Genomic DNA, 18,294 nt, shown 5'->3' with positions numbered 1-18,294 from the left:
TTTCTTACCACTTGAACAAAGAAGCTCTTATCAAAGTCACCACAGACCAACCTCTGGCTAAAGTCGGTTGTCACTGCTGGGTCCTTACCTTATATTATTTGACTCCCCTGCTACATTTGTCATGATTAATCACTCTATTAATTTGTTTACAGCCATCCGTCCATCCATCCAACACCTATTTATTGATTAGATGGTCTTAGTATGAGTGTAGGGATCTTTGTCTTATTCACTGCTAGATCCCCAATACCTAGGACAGTGTCTGGAACATAGCTGGTACTCAGTAAAATTTCTTAGCACATCATATAGGATAAATGATACAGAGGAAAACAGAAAGGTAAAAGGGATAGAGAGTCCTGGGAGGTAAGTGCAGTTGTAAATAGGGTGGCGAGGGAGGCTTCACCGAGGAGGCAGCATTGGATCTGACATGTGAGACCCGCACTGAACACAGCTCACCACGGGCTGTTGCACAGTGTTCTGCCTGCATCAATTCTCTCGGGCTTCACAAACACCTTGAAGAGAGTCAGGTCTACTATTATCCCTATGTTATAAATAAGGGAACTGATACCCGGAGAGATGAGGGAAGTTGCCCAGCATCGTACACACCCCAGGAAGAGGTAAGCCAAAGCCTGCACTCACGCAGAGTGTCTGCTCAGGACCATCACACTACAATGCTTCATACATTCCCCTAATCCAGTGTAAGCTCCTTGAACACGCAGACTCTCTTGCTCACTGCTGAATCCCCAGTACCTTGGACAGCGTCTGGTGCATGGTAGATGGTCAGTAATAAGCGTTTTAGGGTGTTTGTTCACTAATCTGGTGAAACTTCAGGGAGTATTTTCCCTCCTCTCTAAGAGCTACCAGAGCCTGTGTCATAGTCTTGGAATTGAAGAAAATCTTTGTCTTTTCAGGGTAAATGTAATTTGGGAGAATAGCAAGTGATTCAGTCAATGTGGTTTCCAGCATGGGTGATCAAACTGGCTAATATTGTTCTTAGGGAAAAAATAAGACTATGAAAACTGGCTTTTCTCCTGAGGTTCCTAACCAGACTCTGAAGATAGTTTCCAAAGAGAAACCTGAGCTGCATTAGCAATGGCAAAATAACTGGAATAATGAACTGCCTTGAGGGGGACAGTTTGGAAGAATAAAATGTATCTGGATGTACAATTTCCTGTACGTTTGTTTTAAAATATCAATGTCCCATGACTTCCTTCTTGCACTGCCCTTCCCTCCCCTCCTGGGGGCTCCGTGATCCTCTTTGTTGCTTCTACCCGCAGAGAAAACAGAAGCGTTCCCCTCCTATTCCAGAAAACGGAATGCCCAACAGCCCAGTGAGAAGCACAGGTGACTAAGCTGTCGGCGCCACTCCGCACGGTGCCCGACGAGTCTGTACGTGCTCTCCCCGGAGCCCCAAGGGCCAAGCCCAAGTTCACATCCTCCTTCTGCCAGTAACTGGCGGTGGTGCTCTGCGAAGGACACAACCTCCCCAAGCCTCAGTTTCCTCCTCCGGGAAGTGAGGATGATGAGAATGCCGCAGGACCAGTGCTTCGCACGTACTAAGCGGTTCACGGTGTTCGTCTTTCCGCTGTTGTTTTCTTTCCCCAAAAGCACCGCTTGCTCTCCTACTGACTTCCTTCACCATTTCAGCACATTCTCGTTCTGCTTTTTCTGAAAGCTTCACACTAGATCTTTCCCCCTGCTTTTGGCATAATCTCCGTCCCCCTTTTTCTTTGTTTTTTTCATTCCCACCTGTGTTTTTCTGCCTCCTCTTTTTTCTCTTAGAATCACTTCACGTTTATTAACAAAAAAAGGAACTTCAGATGTACTTCTCTTGTGCCCCTTCTTTTGTGCATCTTATTGGTTCTCGTGTGCGCGCGCGCGTGCGTGCGTGTGTGTGTGTGTGTGTTTAGTCTTCAGTAAGCCAGCTTCCTCCAGCTGTGCTGTGGTACATTTTCAGCTTTTGTTTTTGATCTCCCAGAAACTCAGTAAGTGGCTTAACTCAGACTGCCTTGGTTTTCTGGCCCAGGAATCCTTTAGAATATTGATCTTCTTTTTAGATTTTGTAATTTAAATGCAGAGTCCTTTGCCCTCGTCAGAGGTTGTTAATGAATCCCCAGCTGGAATCCAATGCTGACAGTTGCAGACTTAACCATCCCTTCTTTGGAAACTTCAGCACTAATGATGCATTTCCATTTAGATATTGAATAGCATGGACCACGCTAAGCTGAGTTCAGGCCTTCCAGAATAGAGCTGGGTGTTGGGCAGCCCGCAGAACCTCCTTGGACTTCTCCTCCCCCATGCCTGCCTCTCTCCTCAGTAATTCATTCCTGCCCCCTCTTTTTTTGAATCTGAAGAGAGGGCCTGGATATCTTAGCACCATATTTTCTCCTTTTATCATTGTAGCTAGGCACCATCTCATGTAGACACAAAGCAGATGATTCCTTGCACCTACCTCACCTCAAGTGTGATGCTGAGTATCAGGTCTCGGGTGTCCTGCTTACATTTAACAAAAATTTCTTGAATGCCTTTAATGTGCTAGCACTACAGAGAAAACAAGCTGCATATACACACTCTTCAGATGTCTAGAAACCATGGTTTAATAAGGGAGCAAGAGAAGTGTACACCTGTCTGGTACAAGACAGAGTATCACAACTAAATAATTATAAACGAAAAAGTAAAATCACAAAGAGAGCTAAAAGTAGTCAGTAAATACCTTCTGAGTATTTAGGGGAATAAAATGTCACTACATAAATTTAGTGACATACAAGCCCTCCACAGTGGCTTCATCACTGGTTATGTTATCCCCAAATACACTGGCTTAACTTTCAAATTCGACTAGCACAGTCTAACATATTCTCACCCTCCAATATAATAGAGTCAATTTTTGATGACTTCTACCTAAGAAGAAATTGATGCCACCATTCTGGGGGCCAGGTTTTCAGTATTTATCAAAAGTCGTGAAAAGTGTCTTACTAGGAGCTTATCCTGTGGCCATAATTAGACGTGTAAACCCAGGTCCCTCCCGTCACCATCACACATGCCCTCCAATCCTGCCTGGCTGCCCTGGGCTCTTCCTCCACCACCACTGCTTCACCAGAGGCTTTGGCTTAAAGCAGAGCAGGGCGACCTCAGTCCACTCAGGCAAGAGGTGAGGCCAGGTTTGGGGGCAATTTAGCTCCCTCTTCCCAAGCTCAGCCCAGGATGTGCCTGCAAGGAGGGCTCCAGTCCTCACCCGGACCATCACGCCTGCTCCTCACGGAGGGAAGTCTGATCAAAGCCCTGTGCCTCTGCTTCCCTCGCTCAGCTGCCACATCAATCGCATCTTGGAGTGCCCGCGGGGAAACGCTCTGCTGGTCGGCGTAGGGGGCAGCGGCAAGCAGAGTCTGACAAGGCTCGCGGCTTTCATCAGCTGCATGGATGTATTCCAGATCACGCTGCGGAGAGGCTACCAGATTCCTGACTTCAAGGTAGGGGGCCAGGCAGCTGCCTGGGGGGGAGGCTCAGTCTCTCCGCAACTGCCCACGACTCCCTGTCACCCTGCATTAGCTCTTCAGCTCCCTCGCCCAGAATCTCCCCTTAATCATCTGTCCACCTTCTTCTTAGACTCTGGGCTGGTGACTGGAGGTGCTTAGACCCTGAGAACACCGACCCTCCCAAGGTCTGCATCTGGGAGACCTCAGCTGCTTTAGGAGCATCTGTAGAGCCTCAGCTCTCACCCAAATCGGAAGCACATCTACATCACATTCAGCACACAGCTCTCCAGCAGCCCTAGCAGACGGAAGGAATACTGACAGTTTGCCCAAGTTTTATAAGAATTGAATATTTTAAAGGATGGGTTCAGTAACCACCAGCCACTGGGACCTTCAGTGACATTGCCTGGTTGGAGACATAAGGCACTTAGGAGCCACAGTGCACGCCCTGAAAGTGGAGAAAGGCATTAAATACGACCCTCAGAGGTCACTTTGTCCAGCCCCCTGTTTTGATCCGTGGCCAACAATAGAGGCCCAGTAGGGAGTCATGAGGTCATTTCCATCAGGATGCTGCTCTTACTGTCCCTGGGAGAATTCCAGCCTGCTCGGAGCCAGACCTGCCCACCCGACTTCATAATCTCTCAGCTGGTGGCGCTCACTGCTGCTCTGAAACCACAGCTCAGCCTCTTGCAATTGGCTGAATCTAAGGTCAAACTCCGGCTTCACATCAGGTCAATCTTTAGTGCTTCCAAAAAAGAAAAGACAAGATAGTGCTCATGAGAATCATGCATTTACAGAATGATCTAAGACACTGGCTCTCAACCTTGGCCATATATTGCAATCCCCTTCAAATAATAGTGACGCCTGCATCCCACCCTCCAGAAATCCCGACTTAACTGTTCTGGGGATTGGCCTGGGCATCAGGACAGTTGAAAGTAACCCCAGGTGATTCTAAGGAGAGCTGGGAAACACTGTCTTAGGTGATTCTGTAAATGCGTTGGTTGAGAACCACTGATCTAAAAGGAAGTTTATTAACGTCAAAGGGGAATTATTTCGACACAAAGGAAGCCCTGCTGTAAGGAAATGTATGAGGCTGATAGAGAATGAGCTTTGGGTCGTGTGAGAGAGAGATGACTAAGATTACGGACCAGTGGCTGAGCTTTGGGAAAGGGATGCATCAAAGGAACCAAGAGTGACCAAGCTGGAAAAATTCAGGGCCTGGCATCCTAGCCCCAGACTTCATCTACCTATAGTTTTGAATGGATGTAATTTCCTACCAAATGATTGTGTGTGCGTATGTGTGAGTGTGTGTGTGTACGTTCCCCAATATATTTTTTAACAGCAAAAGTCTTTGCTGGAGCTAGCCATAAGAACATAAGACTCTGCCACTATATGATATATTCATCCCTCAGGCCAGGAGGCCCAAGTACATGACTCTTCTGTCAGGACCAAGAGCAATCACTTGCCTCCTGGGGCAAGTCATTCATTTGTATGATGATATAAGTAACACAGATGAACAGGGGACCATCTCTGTCCTTTGGAAAGCTGTTACCTGTTTGCACAAAGCAGGAGCTCTAGAAGCTAATTCAGGAGCCACAGTGGTTGTATGAATTAGAGATCATCATTATTTATTCTACTTGCCCACCTCTATTGGGATCGAGGCCTGGGAACGAGGCATATTTTCCGGCCTGTGAGTGCAAGATAGCACTCCTCCCTCCCTCCCGTTGCTGGTCTCTTATCAAGAAAGCCCTCTTCTCAGAGATCTCTGACGTTGTTTCTGCAGGCGGACCTGGCCAGCTTGTGCCTGAAAGCCGGGGTAAAGAATCTCAGCACCGTGTTTCTCATGACAGATGCCCAAGTAGCGGATGAGAAGTTCCTTGTGCTCATTAATGACCTCTTGGCATCGGGTAAGAGACTCTTTGCACTTGAATGTCTCTGACAAATTCCTGCTGGAGTTGGAGTCATTCCAAGGTGGAGATTTTGTTCAAGGTCAGAAGAGTGAGGTCATAGAAATGAGGGAGAAAACTGACACAGCGGAGAACTGGTTCATCAAGGTCCTTCTAGGATTGCTGCTGGGCCTGCTGTCTTTTATTCTCCTTACATGCAAAACAGACAGTAGTCTTACGGCTTTCTTATTGGGACTAGATATGATAATAGGAGGAAAGTAGGTTAGGGCCTGCAGATCTGCTGAGTCCAGAGAGAAGGTGCTGTTCCCTCCCCACACCCAAGACAGAGAGAAACTGGAATGTGTTCAGTATTTCAGGGAGGTAAGGTATTAGCAGCAAGATACACACACAGAGTACATGCACACACAAAACTTACCGAAGAGGGCAGGGTTAGGTTGCCAATTTAATTAATCAAGGATTCAGAACTTTATGGAAGCAAAGTAGAAGCAGGAACAGATGGAGGATGGTTTTCTTAGATTACAAAGAACTCAACAAAGGCCGTCTCAACTTCCCTATGACACTATCAGTGCAAGATAGGACTTCAGTGGAAAGTTCAGTTCTTGATACTTTGCTGCCCTTATTTTTCTAGGGATTCGGGACTTCTGCCAACTGTTCTAGAAAAAAAAGTTTACGTATACACATATATGTATATACATATATGTATATATAAATATACATAAACATACACAAGATATATATATATGTATATATACCCAAGAAGATAAAACAGTATAGTATAAAAATTATGCATTTTCAGAAATTCGGGGTGTATATATATTTATATTTATATTAATTAAGAGAATATGATTTCCTGACTCTTAACCCAAATTTAGCATCTATAAAACCACCTCTTATCTGGGCTAATAAAATAGTCAGTGCACAGATGTTCTGAACAAAATTTCTGCTTCCAGATTTCCAGCATTTCAGAAAGCCTGTTTCTCTACAGTTGACCTCCTGGCTCTCTGACTAAATACTCTTTAGTTTATGAAGTCAAAGGACCATGATCACAATATACTTGTCCAAAGTGCATTCCATGTCATATATAATATATTTCAGGATGGCTCTTTCCATGCAATCTCTAGGAACTTTACTGCTTCAGAATCGTTGACTGCTTCAAATTTTGTGCCCTTGTACCCCAGGCCATTTTACTATCACTTCCATGACGAGCCGCTGGTCTTTGGTCCAGACCATGCACCAGCAGGCTCTGTAAGCAACCTTCGACTTCCTGCTGACGAGGACCAGAGTCCCATCAGGTTGGGACTGATGGCTCCAGCCACAACACTGATCCCACACTCTCGTTCCTTTCCCAACCTGCCCTATTTAAGTTAGTTTTATATCCAGGAATTTGCCTACTAACTCTTATACGTTTTCTCCTCCAATCCAACAAATTGTCCCTTCCTTAAATACTGTCTTTTTAACATCCCACCACCTTCTACAACAGTATTTCACCTACAGCACTGCCTCACCTTTTGTTATTTTACCAAATAATGAGAGACGGGTGCAACTGTCCTCCCACCTTGAAGCTGCGCCCTAAAGTCTAATTTCTAAAACAATCAAAAAAGGTAAAATTGTGCTTCCAAAGACATAGCTTTGGAGGTGCCAGGCATATTGCCAGCCTCACCCTGTATCTCATTTGGCTCCAATCCAGCCAGGTCACCTTCTCCTATAATAATGTCTGAGACACAAACGACGTTACACTTTTACCAATTGAAATTTTATTCCTCAATTAAGTATTTTTAATTTTTCATTTAGAAAACAACTTGTTTCAAGTTCAAAGGAATTTCTGAAGCCCTGCCCAGTGAAAACTTAATGCAATCAGTGTGCTCCAAGGTCATGGAATTTCAAACTCACATTTTTTTTTTTTAAAGGTTTTTTTTTTTTAATTAATTAATTTATTTCGTTTTGGGTGTGTTGGGTCTTCGTTTCTGTGCGAGGGCTTTCTCCAGTTCCAGCGAGCGGGGTCCACTCTTCATCGCGGTGCGCGGGCCTCTCACTGTCGCGGCCTCTCTTGTTGCGGAGCACAGGCTCCAGACGCGCAGGCTCAGTAGTTGTGGCTCACGGGCTTAGTTGCCCCACGGCATGTGGGATCTTCCCAGACCAGGGCTTGAACCCGTGTCCCCTGCATTGGCAGGCAGACTCTCAACCACTGCGCCACCAGGGAAGCCCCAAACTCACATTTTTAAGGCTTCTATACAAAAACAGGATTTACACACACATGTTAAAATGGAGCTACAATTAAAAGTAATACTTTTCTAATCTTCATCCCTTTAATCTTAACCATTTTGACAGGGAGAATTGAGCATATCTGAGTTCTAATTTTCCCTGTCAGATAACTTCTGGCTAGAAATTAACTGACTGCCAGTGCAGGCCGAGCTACACAGATTCCTCAGAGTCTCCTCATCCACTTAGTTTTTCAGTTGTATGGGGTTGTGCCATCACTGCATTCTTGGATAGCACAGTAGAGACTAGGAAACTATACATTGGGCTACCTTGTCATTAGCTCATCCCTCTCTAGTTATCTACAAAACCTATTAGGTTGAAGATAAGGTACAGTGAGCGAATTCCACTGATTCAACACTCCCCCAAAACACCTTCTTCAGTGACCTCATGATCTCATGCCATAGGCTATCTGCTTTCCTCCCACACTTCTTTAGCTCATTGTTTCATCCCTTGGTTTCCTGACACCATTTCCAGAATCAAACTGTATTGGTAATTCAGCACATAAATCCCACCTCTGACACCACCCAAACATTTCAGAACCCATCATGATGCCACCTGCATCTCAGATTGGTTGCAGGCTGACAGTAAGAAATCCTCCACTCAAAGTTAAAAAATTAAATCAAGTTTCTGATTCAATTAGCAAAAGCCACATAATTGTATAAGAAGCAGGGTGGCCACCTAAATCAGAGTGAATGAAGCCTATCTTTCAGTCACTTTCTTTGGCTACCAGAGTCCTTAATGGGGCTCATGAAGCTTCTGGTGAAACTATGCATGAAATGTTGGCCCTTGCTGAGTCCAAAAAGTTCAATTCTTGCTATGTCCTTGTTGCCCTGTATAATAATTCCTGAAGAATGTACACTGGCCATCAAAAGCAGGTATTTAAAAAACTCTCACAACATTTGTTCTCCCTTGGTCCTCCTTCAACCAAACTCAGCATCAGCACGGGCCCATCCTAATCTAAAGGGAGAAAATAGAATCCTTTCCTGGTTTTTTGGTACAGCACACCTGCCTCCAGGTTTCCAGCATTCCAGAAAGCCCATTTTACTGCAGTCCCAGCTAAGAAGACCTAGTCTGCTCCAAGTGTGGTGTCTTTTCCTCTCCTTACTCTGCCAGATTTCATACTTCATTTTACTTTGGGATCTTATGTTGGGATTTCCTTTTTGCTTTTCAAAAGGCTTAATTGTTCACTCCAAAATTAACATTTCTCTTCCCTGGCTCAGACTAGATCACTTTGCATCTATTTGTACCTTCAGAACCATTTATTAAGCTTGCATGTTCCAATCAGTAGCCTCTATGTGGTCTACTGGAAGAGCTGATAACCAGTTGAGTCCCCTCTCTTGTAAAGCCATATGCCTCTCCATCTCTGAAACAGACTGTCCTTATTACATCTGGGCCAAATCTCCTCTTGGAATGTAAAACACGAAAAGATCCTCTCATCTTCCAGGTGCTTTAGGATTAGATGCAGGATTGACATGTTAGTGATCTGTACACATCACATGAGAATGTGGAGTCTGGAAATATTTGTAGCAGTCTTGGCATTGGATTGTTCTCCTCCCATGAGCATCTAGAACTGGATTTCCTGATAGGCCATCTATGCTTTACACAGGTTATATTCTGACCCAGTTTCCCTGAAAGGAAAAAAGACAAAGTGGCAAAAGAGAAGTGGCAAAGATGGCAAAGATGACAAAAGAGAAGCCATCAAGCATGCCTCAGATCTCCTAAGCATACTTTGTGGTCTCGGGATCTGTTTACCAGATGCGTCCCCAAACTATAAACCATGGAAATCTAAACCAGCACCTGATTGCTTCCAGCTGCCACACAGAAGTGCCCAGAGCGTAATGCAAAAAGATGCTTGAGTAACAGCTTTTCTTTTCTTCATGTGGTACTAAATTCTCATACAAGTTACTTGAGACTATGTCTCTGTGCATTCTCCTACATTACTAACCTCTCCCTCACCACCTATGTCCAAGAGATAATCAGTTGCCACCAATTTTACCCCCTAACTATTTCTGAATCCGTTCTTCTCTGTCATGACTACCACTGATCTTTTCATCTTTTGCTTCAACAAATGCAGACACTTCTTTTTCTTTATTTTATTGAAGTATAGTTGATTTACAATGTTGTGTTAATTACTGCTATACAGCAAAGTGATCCAGTTATATATATTCTTTTTTATATATATTCTTTTCCATTATGGTTTATCATAGGGTATTGAATATAGTTCTCTGTGCTATGTGTTTATCCATTCTACATATAAAAGCTTACATTGCAGACACTTCTTAACTCACCTCCCTACCTCTCAGGGAGGCCCACCCCCATCCATTCTCCTCCCTGCTTCCAAAAAGGTCTATCCAACTATAATTCCTTCATCAGTTCCTAACTGAATGCACGATAAGCTGTTTTATACAGAAAAAACAAAACAAAAAACAAAAAACCAGCTGCCTTTGACCTGCTTCCTTCCTTTCTTACTAGCTTACCTCCCCATTATGATCTAGTAATTCCCACCTCCTTGAAATAACACACTGTACTGCCTCCTGACATCCTTACTGACTCACACTGTTCCTTTTGAACCTCATGCCCTTCTCCTTCTTTATCTGGATTAACTTCTACCCGTAGTACAAGACTTATCTTGGATGTTATCTCTCTGGGAAATCTTCACTAATCCACTGTCACCACGAGGAATGAGAAACATCCCTCTGTGTTTCTCTAACATTCAGTGGCTGCACACACCACCATTGTACTGAAACGACATTGTAAACTTATGAAAGGCAGAGACTGTGTTGTCTGTTGTTGGTTCATTTTTTGTTATGAAATAATCCAGAGATACAAAAGATAAGGATTAAATACCTACTGCCCAGCTTAGGAAATAAAACAACACTGATATAATTATAACCCTCTGTAAAGACTGTGTTATTTTCACCATTTACATTGTCAGCACTGAACACATCTCCTGGCCCATAATTAGCATTCAAGAGGTACTCGTTGAACCAAGGTGTGTCATATCATGAGAATGATGTGTCATCTTACATATTAGATATTACTGTTGAACACGTGCTTTGAGAAAGTTTCCAGCCATGCAGAGAGAGGGCCAGGGGTCCTGAGATAGTCACCACACTCCCTGTTTTTTCTCCCTTGAGACCAGGGAAATGTTTCTGAAAAATGTTATTCCTGGGTGGGATCAAAGCCCTTAAGCCATTGTGACGCTAACTGGTTCACAGAGAATAACCCTCAGCTTTGCCTTTTTTATTACCAAGCTCCAACTAACCAAACCATCTTAAATTATCTGAAAGCAGTGTGGCCTCTGAGAGCCCCAGACCACACAGAGAAGGTGATGATGAGTCTGACTTGCAAAATATCAGGACATGTTAAGGACCACAGGAAGCCCTTCTGCACTAGGCAGCAGAAATAGGCTTCCCAACTTTAGCACAAGAGGAAACTCTTCAAATATTTAAGTAGCCTCTGCCTCTGTTCACATCACAAAATCCCCTCTGGCAGTTCAGTCTCCTGCTTTCAGCATGACTACCTACATCGCACAATAAGTGACAGGAATGTTGTCAGGAGAAATTGGAGGAACAAACCTGGAAATGCAAACTTTGCTCCCAATTCAGAGGTGCTCAATTCCATCTGGTGATCTTCTTCTTAAGGGATCTTGGGAATTGTGTGTGTGACAAATACCCCCATCTTAAGAACATGGAAAAAGGCTCTGAAAGGCCTGGGTGTTTTCAATATCTTGGCACTTAAAGGTATCATATAAACTAGGGCGAGCACACTTTTTCTATAAAGGGTCAGAAAGTAAATATTTTCAGCTTTGCAGACCATACAGCCTCTGTCACAACTACTCAGCTCTGTCATTGTATTGGACAAATAGCCATAGACAGTATCTAAATGAATGAGTGTAGCTGTGACCAGTAAAACTTTATTTATGAACAACAAAATTTGAATGTCATGTAATTTTCGTGTCATTAAATAGTATTATTTTAATTTTTTCAACCATTAAAAATTGTAAAAACCATGCTTCGCTTGCAGGCAGAGACAGAGGGCCAGATTTAGCCTATAGATCATACTTTGCCTCCTCAAAGGACATAAATCCTACATATTTCAAAAAATAGAAAGGTGAAGAATGCAGACTCTATTATTACAAATATTCTAAGACCAAAGGGAATTCAGGTTCTCACTGGAGGACTCTAACATATTTATAGGTAAGAAAATGCAGATTATCAGAGGGGCAAAGGAGGAAGGAATTCAGACCACTGCAGGCAGTCAGCCCCAGAAGTATGAGTATGGCTCACATCAACTCCATTTGAGTATTTCTCTTTTTAAAACTTCCCTGAACTCCTTAACTCCCAACACATGCTAAATATCACTTCATTTTTCTAGCTGTTTTCTCTGACTCCCTATTTTTTATCAAATAAGGCTGAAATGGATTCTTCCACTAGTAAGACCTTGATTTTGACAAGTTTATAGCACTGGGTATTTTGTATGCATGCTATGAAATATCTTAATGAATGGAAATTAAATCAAGTTTGTCCAGTTAAGGGAAGAAAGTAAATGATCATTTTCATGATAATTCATTTTTTCATTTTTCCCATTTAAACAATTAAGTTTAATTAGTATAAAACTCTAACCCAACTCTTGGCTGGATTAGTGTTGTCAGACTATGACGGCCAGAAATCTGTTGGAAAGTTGAGTTTCCTCCAGATACAGTAGTTCAAGGAAGTGCAGCAGCTTCAGTGGTGAAAAGAATCACAATTCCCATCACTCAGATTAGTTAGAGGCCATTTGCCACACCACCCACCTTGGAGGACCTCACCCAAGTCCACAAGGAAACAACACACTGTTAGTGGCTCCAGTGGCTTCTTCCAGCTCTAACATTTCTACGATGCTAACATTTCTTTGTTGGTTATGGAGGAAGGAAGAAGCACGCGGGTGTGCGGAGCTTCAAAGGGGAGCTTGTATATGACTTCAGGTCCACGTAGCTTCAACACCTACCTAAAGCCTTGTCCTGGAAATAGGAAAGAGCTTTTCTGATAGCCACAGAATATCCTGGAGTGAACCACATTCATCTTTACCTCCTATCCAGTGTTTCCAAGATTTAACTGTACCAGTGCTTCCTTCATTCTTACATCCCTTAAGCTCATTTCTCTCCTTGAGAAAACTTAATGCCATTCACTATCGGCCTCACAACTACCTTTATAGCTCCCAGTCTGTCTGCATTTCTTTGCAGTTTTCTTCATTCTTTCTTTCCAAGGCCAACTCTTCCATGTGAGCTAGGGGCCCACCAACTGGTTCTTAATTCAGAATTTTGCTTTATTCTATCCCCTCTTTCAATTTCTGACTCTCTCTCACAGTTTTCACATTCTCACCACCCACATTTACTTTTTCCTTTATGTTTTTCTATATTTCTTTACAAAACATGTTGGGATACAGAAAGCAATAAAACAAACACCCATGCAATTATGAACAATGTTGCAAAACAGAAACATCTGATGTGTGCAAGCAGAGTTGCTTTGCAACAGGTGCCCAAAACGTAGATTGTTAAATTGTCTGGTATGTGCATTTCAAGTTTACTAAAAAGTGCCAATTGCCCTCCCGAGTAGTTGTACAGATTTATTCTCTGCTTGAGTACCTGTTTCCTCCTAACCTCACCAACACTTGGTTTATCTGACATACCAGTTTTTGCCAAAGGATATAAAATGGAATCTCACGTTTGTCCTTTCCCTTCTTACTTGTGACATTGGAGCATCTTTTCATGTGTTTATTGGCTATTCACCTTATGTTAGTTGCCTTTTTATATAGTTTGCCCTTTTGCTCTTCGATTCTTTCTTTTTCTTATGGATGTGTAAGAGTCCTTTGTATATTCTGGATACTAACGCTTTGTTCATCATGTAGGTCATAAATGTCTTTTTTGAAGTGTGTATCTGAATTTTGTCATGCTGATTTCATTTAAATGTTGCAAAACTTAGTCTTTTTATGTTTTGTGCTTTTTGTGCTCTATTTCAGAAATTGTGTCCTATCCAACACCATAAAAATAATCTTTTGTATTTTATCTATAAAATATTACTGTTTCATATTCATGTCTTTAATCCACCTGGAATGTATTTTTGCATGGAATTCTAATTTTATTTTTTGATATTAGTACTGAATTATCCTAACATCACATATTGATTTGTTCATCATTTTTTAGCATACTGATTTTGAATATGAATTTCCTGTTTACATCTGGGTCCGTTTCTAGGTGTTTCACTCACTGTTCTATTTACTTACCCAAGTACCAATTTCACATTATTTTAACTAACATAGCTTTATAAGGAGACTTGATTTCTGATAGAACAAATCCCTTCTTCCCGTTCTTCACAAGTATCATTGCCATTCTTTACCCTTTGCTCTTCCATATAAATTTTAGAATATGATTGTCAGGATTGATAATGAAACCCATTTGATTTTTTTGGGGGGAAACTGCATCTTTGTGATACTGGTAATACTGAGTCGTCCACCCATGAGCAGAGTATTTCTCTCCATTTATTTTGGGTTTTATTTATGCCCTTCAGTAATATGTTATAGTTTTTTTTTGTTTTTTTTTTTGTTTTTTTTTTTTAAATTTATTTATTTATTTTATTTATGGCTGTGTTGGGTCTTCGTCTCTGTGAGAGGGCCCTCTCTAGTTGTGGCAAGCGGGGGCCACTCTTCATCGCGGTGCGCGGGCCTCTCACTATCGTGGCCTCCTTTGTTGCGGAGCACAGGCTCCAGACGCACAGGCTCAGTAGTTGTGGCTCACGGGCCCAGTCGCTCCGCGGCATGTGGGATCCTCCCAGACCAGGGCCCGAACCCGAGTCCCCTGCATTGGCAGGCAGACTCTCAACCACTGCGCCACCAGGGAAGCCCCTGTTATAGTTTTTACATCAAGATCTTGCACATCTTTTTATATATTTATTACTCCTGTCTTATAGTTTTTGCTGGTATTCTAAATACCTTTTGCTGGTATTCTAAACAACTGGTTATTCTAAATAACTTTTTTACTGCTCTTCTAAATAAAGTAACTCTTTTTTTTTTTTTTTTTTGCTGAAGTACAAAAGTGCCATTTTATTTCCAATATTGATTTTGTATCCAGCAAGCTTGTTGTTTAACACACTTACGAGTTCTGATTGTTTATGTGTATATTCTCTTAGATTTCCTATTTAGAAAATTAGATTTTGATGATAATAGTTTTATTATTTCCTTAACTATCCATATAAATTTCATTGCTTTTCCTTGAATTGTTAGCCTAGGACATCTGTATAATGTTGAATAGAAAACATGAATAGCAGTCATGCTTGTCTTGTTCTTAATTCAAAAGAGAATATTTTAGTATTTCACCGGTAAACAGATATGATGTTTGCTTTGGGTCTGCGACAGATACCTATGATCTGGTTAAAAGAAATCTCAAACTCAATTTTCAGAAATTTTGTGCAACTGTTTTGATGGTCATATCGTTTTACTTCTTTAATTCATTAATGTAGTGAATTATTCTCATAGATTTTTCTAATATTTAACCATCCTTGCGTTTCCAAGATAAACTCTAATTGGTCATCATATATTTATTTTTATATATTTAGTTGAGATTTTTAAAGATTTTTTTCCATTATATACTGCCTCATTAATGCACTAGTTTATCTAACTTTCAGAACTTTGCCAATCTGGTAAAAAATAATAATTAAGTATCTGTGCTCCGATTCTTCCCAGGAGAGATCCCAGATCTCTACTCTGATGATGAGGTTGAAAACATCATAAGCAATGTGAGGAACGAAGTCAAGAGCCAAGGTCTTGTTGACAACAGAGAGAACTGCTGGAAGTTCTTTATAGAGCGGGTCCGACGACAACTGAAGGTACAAGGATTCGCTGCCTGGGGTAGACAGGACCAGAGATGGTCCATGGGAGCCTCTATGGATATTTTGGACACAATAAGCTGTACTTATTGATTGCCTTGGGAGTGGGTGGTGAGGGTGCAAGGCCCTTCTCAGCCTGAGCACCTGTGCAAGGATGCCCTTCTCACGTGCTTCAAGGGCAGTGGCCTCCCTCTTGCCTCCTGAAGTCCCAGCATTTCTAATCCCTTGGCTGGAAAGGCTGCCTAGCATTTACAGATTTTTGTCTCTGTTGATATGCTTCCCAGTTTCCTGGGAAATAAAGAATCCAAGGCCATGTCTGTCTCTCTGTAAGTACATCTTGGATACCTTCTTGGTTCTCCCCACCCTTCTGCCTTCTCAGGTGACTCTCTGTTTCTCCCCGGTGGGGACCAAGCTGAGAGTCCGCAGCAGGAAGTTCCCCGCCATCGTGAACTGCACAGCCATCGACTGGTTCCATGAGTGGCCTCAGCAAGCCCTGGAGTCCGTCAGCTTCCGCTTCCTGCAGAACACGGAGGACATTGAGGTGAGAGGGCAAAGGAGACACCCCTCAAGCTCCTCTCCACCTCTGGGTACAAGGAACCCCACATCCGGCAACTCCAGGTTGTTGGAGCACAGCTTTCCATGTGGTGAAGCAACAAGCTGGGTGGGCAGGCACCTGCCGTCTTCATGGCCAGATGACCTCTTTATTTCCTGCCCTTTGATTCTAGCCCACAGTCAAGCCATCGATTAGCAAGTTCATGGCTTTTGTCCACACAAGTGTCAGCCACACCTCCCAGTCCTATCTGAGCAATGAGCAGCGCTACAACTACACAACCCCCAAATCATTCCTGGAGTTCATCAGACTCTACCAGAGCCTGCTGTGCAGGAACGGAAGGGAGCTCAAGTGCAAGATGGAGCGACTGGAGAACGGGCTGCTGAAGCTCCGCAGCACCTCCGCCCAGGTGAGCGACGTCCTTCCGGTCCTCCTGCCTTCGGGGGGCTCGGAGGCAGTGGGGGCGGCCCCTTTCCAGAGGACTGGAGGACCACAGTCACGGTCTGCAGACCACACACTGTTCTCCAGAGAACAGTGCCGGTGATACCCAGAAAGCTTTATTGGAGGTCCACGTTCTTGTTGGACTCATCCAAAAGAGTTTGGGCGAGGAACACAAAACACAAAGGAAAACACACACACACACACTGAGGAGCAAAGAGAGCAAAGAAGCGGTTTATTCAGTGCGGAAGTGAAAGCTACACACTCAAGAGTTCGGGCATCCTCACAGTGAGGGGCCCGCCACTGGGTTTTTTGATCCTCCTTTTATCCTATTTTTAGCCCTTTGAATGGGCGGGGTCTTTTTGATTAGGGATGGAATATTCCCCGGGGGAGGGTTGAGGTGCGGCCTGGATGGCACCAGGTTGCGTCAACTCCCAGTCCCGCCCATTCGCCTCCTGAGGCCACGATACGTGCACTCTGAGAGCTGTTTTCCCTTAAATTCTACCTTACTTGTCAAGCGCCACACGGGGAAGGTCGTACAGAGTCATCAGCAACCTGTGCATTTTTATTGCACATGCTCTGTGGTTTTCATGGCCAGAGTTTCTTGTTCAGATGCTACAGTTTCCGTTTTAGATGCCATTCCTCCATGCATCATGGCCTCATTAAAAAGCAAAACAAGGAGGTGACATCGCCCTCTGCCTAAGGCCCGGCCCTGTCTTTCCTGCCTCACCGGGAGCCCAGCCGAGTTCTCCAGTGGAAGTTCACATCCCCAGCTGCAGTTTGGCGCTTCCTCTCATTGATACAGGAATCCCCTGAATCTCCTCTTCTCTCTTTCTGTTTATCACCTCTTCCTTTTCCTCTACTTTCTTTTCCTCTCCAACCCATAGTCCTTTCATCATCAAAACCCAAAGAGATGAATGGCTGGGAGAAATGGTTGCAGGGTTATACCAATTTTCTTTTGTTTCTTGTGTCTTACAATGTAATCTGTCAAAGAGCCATTGGAATCTAATTTCTTAAACAAATCCTGTCTCATATCATGCATTCCCTCAAATGTTCCTAAGTGGTTGGCCATCAGAAGAAGGCCCCTGTTGTCCTGTCCTTGTTTTGTTTTCCTGCTTACTCTTCCAAATGGAACGAATCTATTTCAGTTAATTTACTATCCTTCCCTTGAGAGCTGGGGACAACTCTAGCGCCTTCTCTGCCCTGCTCATGCCCATCAAATATTGCTGGTCCCTCAATGGCCCCTTTTTGCGCTCTGCTTACCAGCCGCAGAGCCGGCCTCTCATTAAGGAAATGAAATGTCATGCATTTGCACAATTAAACTAAAATTGTAATCAATTTAATTCTTGGGCATCACATGTTCCTCTAGATTTCTAAGCCTTTCATTTACTGTCACTTTCTCAGAGCTCTGCCTTTGGAATAGCTCTATTGAACTTCCTCCTTCTGACTTGCCCTTTCTCCCTACTTCAGTTTCTTGATTCATAGATGTAATGTATCTAAAGGATTTCAGTTCATTTAGTGGGATGCAATGAGCCCTTGCAATCTATACACATAGAATTTCTTCTGCTCGGGAAATTTTTCTTCTATTATCAGCTTTTGCTCATCTGGTCGGGCCTCTCCTCCAGGAGCAACGATGAGCTAGATGGGTTCCTTGTGCTCCATATCTATTATCTGCTCCCTCATTGCTTTCCATCCCTTTGGCCTTTTCCTCTACATTCTAGGAGAGCTTTTCAAGTTTATCCTCAACGATACTAATCTAATCCTGGGCAATATTGCTTCTGCTTCTTATGCTTCCAGTGAAGACTCTAATT

At 43.1% G+C, this 18,294-nt stretch overlaps 1 protein-coding gene across 1 annotated transcript in view; it reads left to right on the top strand.

Moving 5' to 3' along the window:
• The window catches only part of DNAH9 (dynein axonemal heavy chain 9), a 298,166-nt gene that overhangs the window by 185,187 nt on the left and 94,685 nt on the right, over positions 1-18,294 (top strand). Inside the window, exons 44-48 of the mRNA XM_057536174.1 lie at positions 3,302-3,464; positions 5,251-5,374; positions 15,353-15,495; positions 15,875-16,036; positions 16,221-16,454. Of these exons, the coding sequence (XP_057392157.1) occupies positions 3,302-3,464; positions 5,251-5,374; positions 15,353-15,495; positions 15,875-16,036; positions 16,221-16,454 (826 nt within the window). The remainder of the gene's footprint in view (positions 1-3,301; positions 3,465-5,250; positions 5,375-15,352; positions 15,496-15,874; positions 16,037-16,220; positions 16,455-18,294) is intronic.

This window comes from Balaenoptera acutorostrata, chromosome 20 (genome assembly GCF_949987535.1).
Source record: "Balaenoptera acutorostrata chromosome 20, mBalAcu1.1, whole genome shotgun sequence".
Lineage (NCBI taxonomy): Eukaryota > Metazoa > Chordata > Mammalia > Artiodactyla > Balaenopteridae > Balaenoptera > Balaenoptera acutorostrata.
This window is presented reverse-complemented; position numbering and strand designations above follow the sequence as displayed.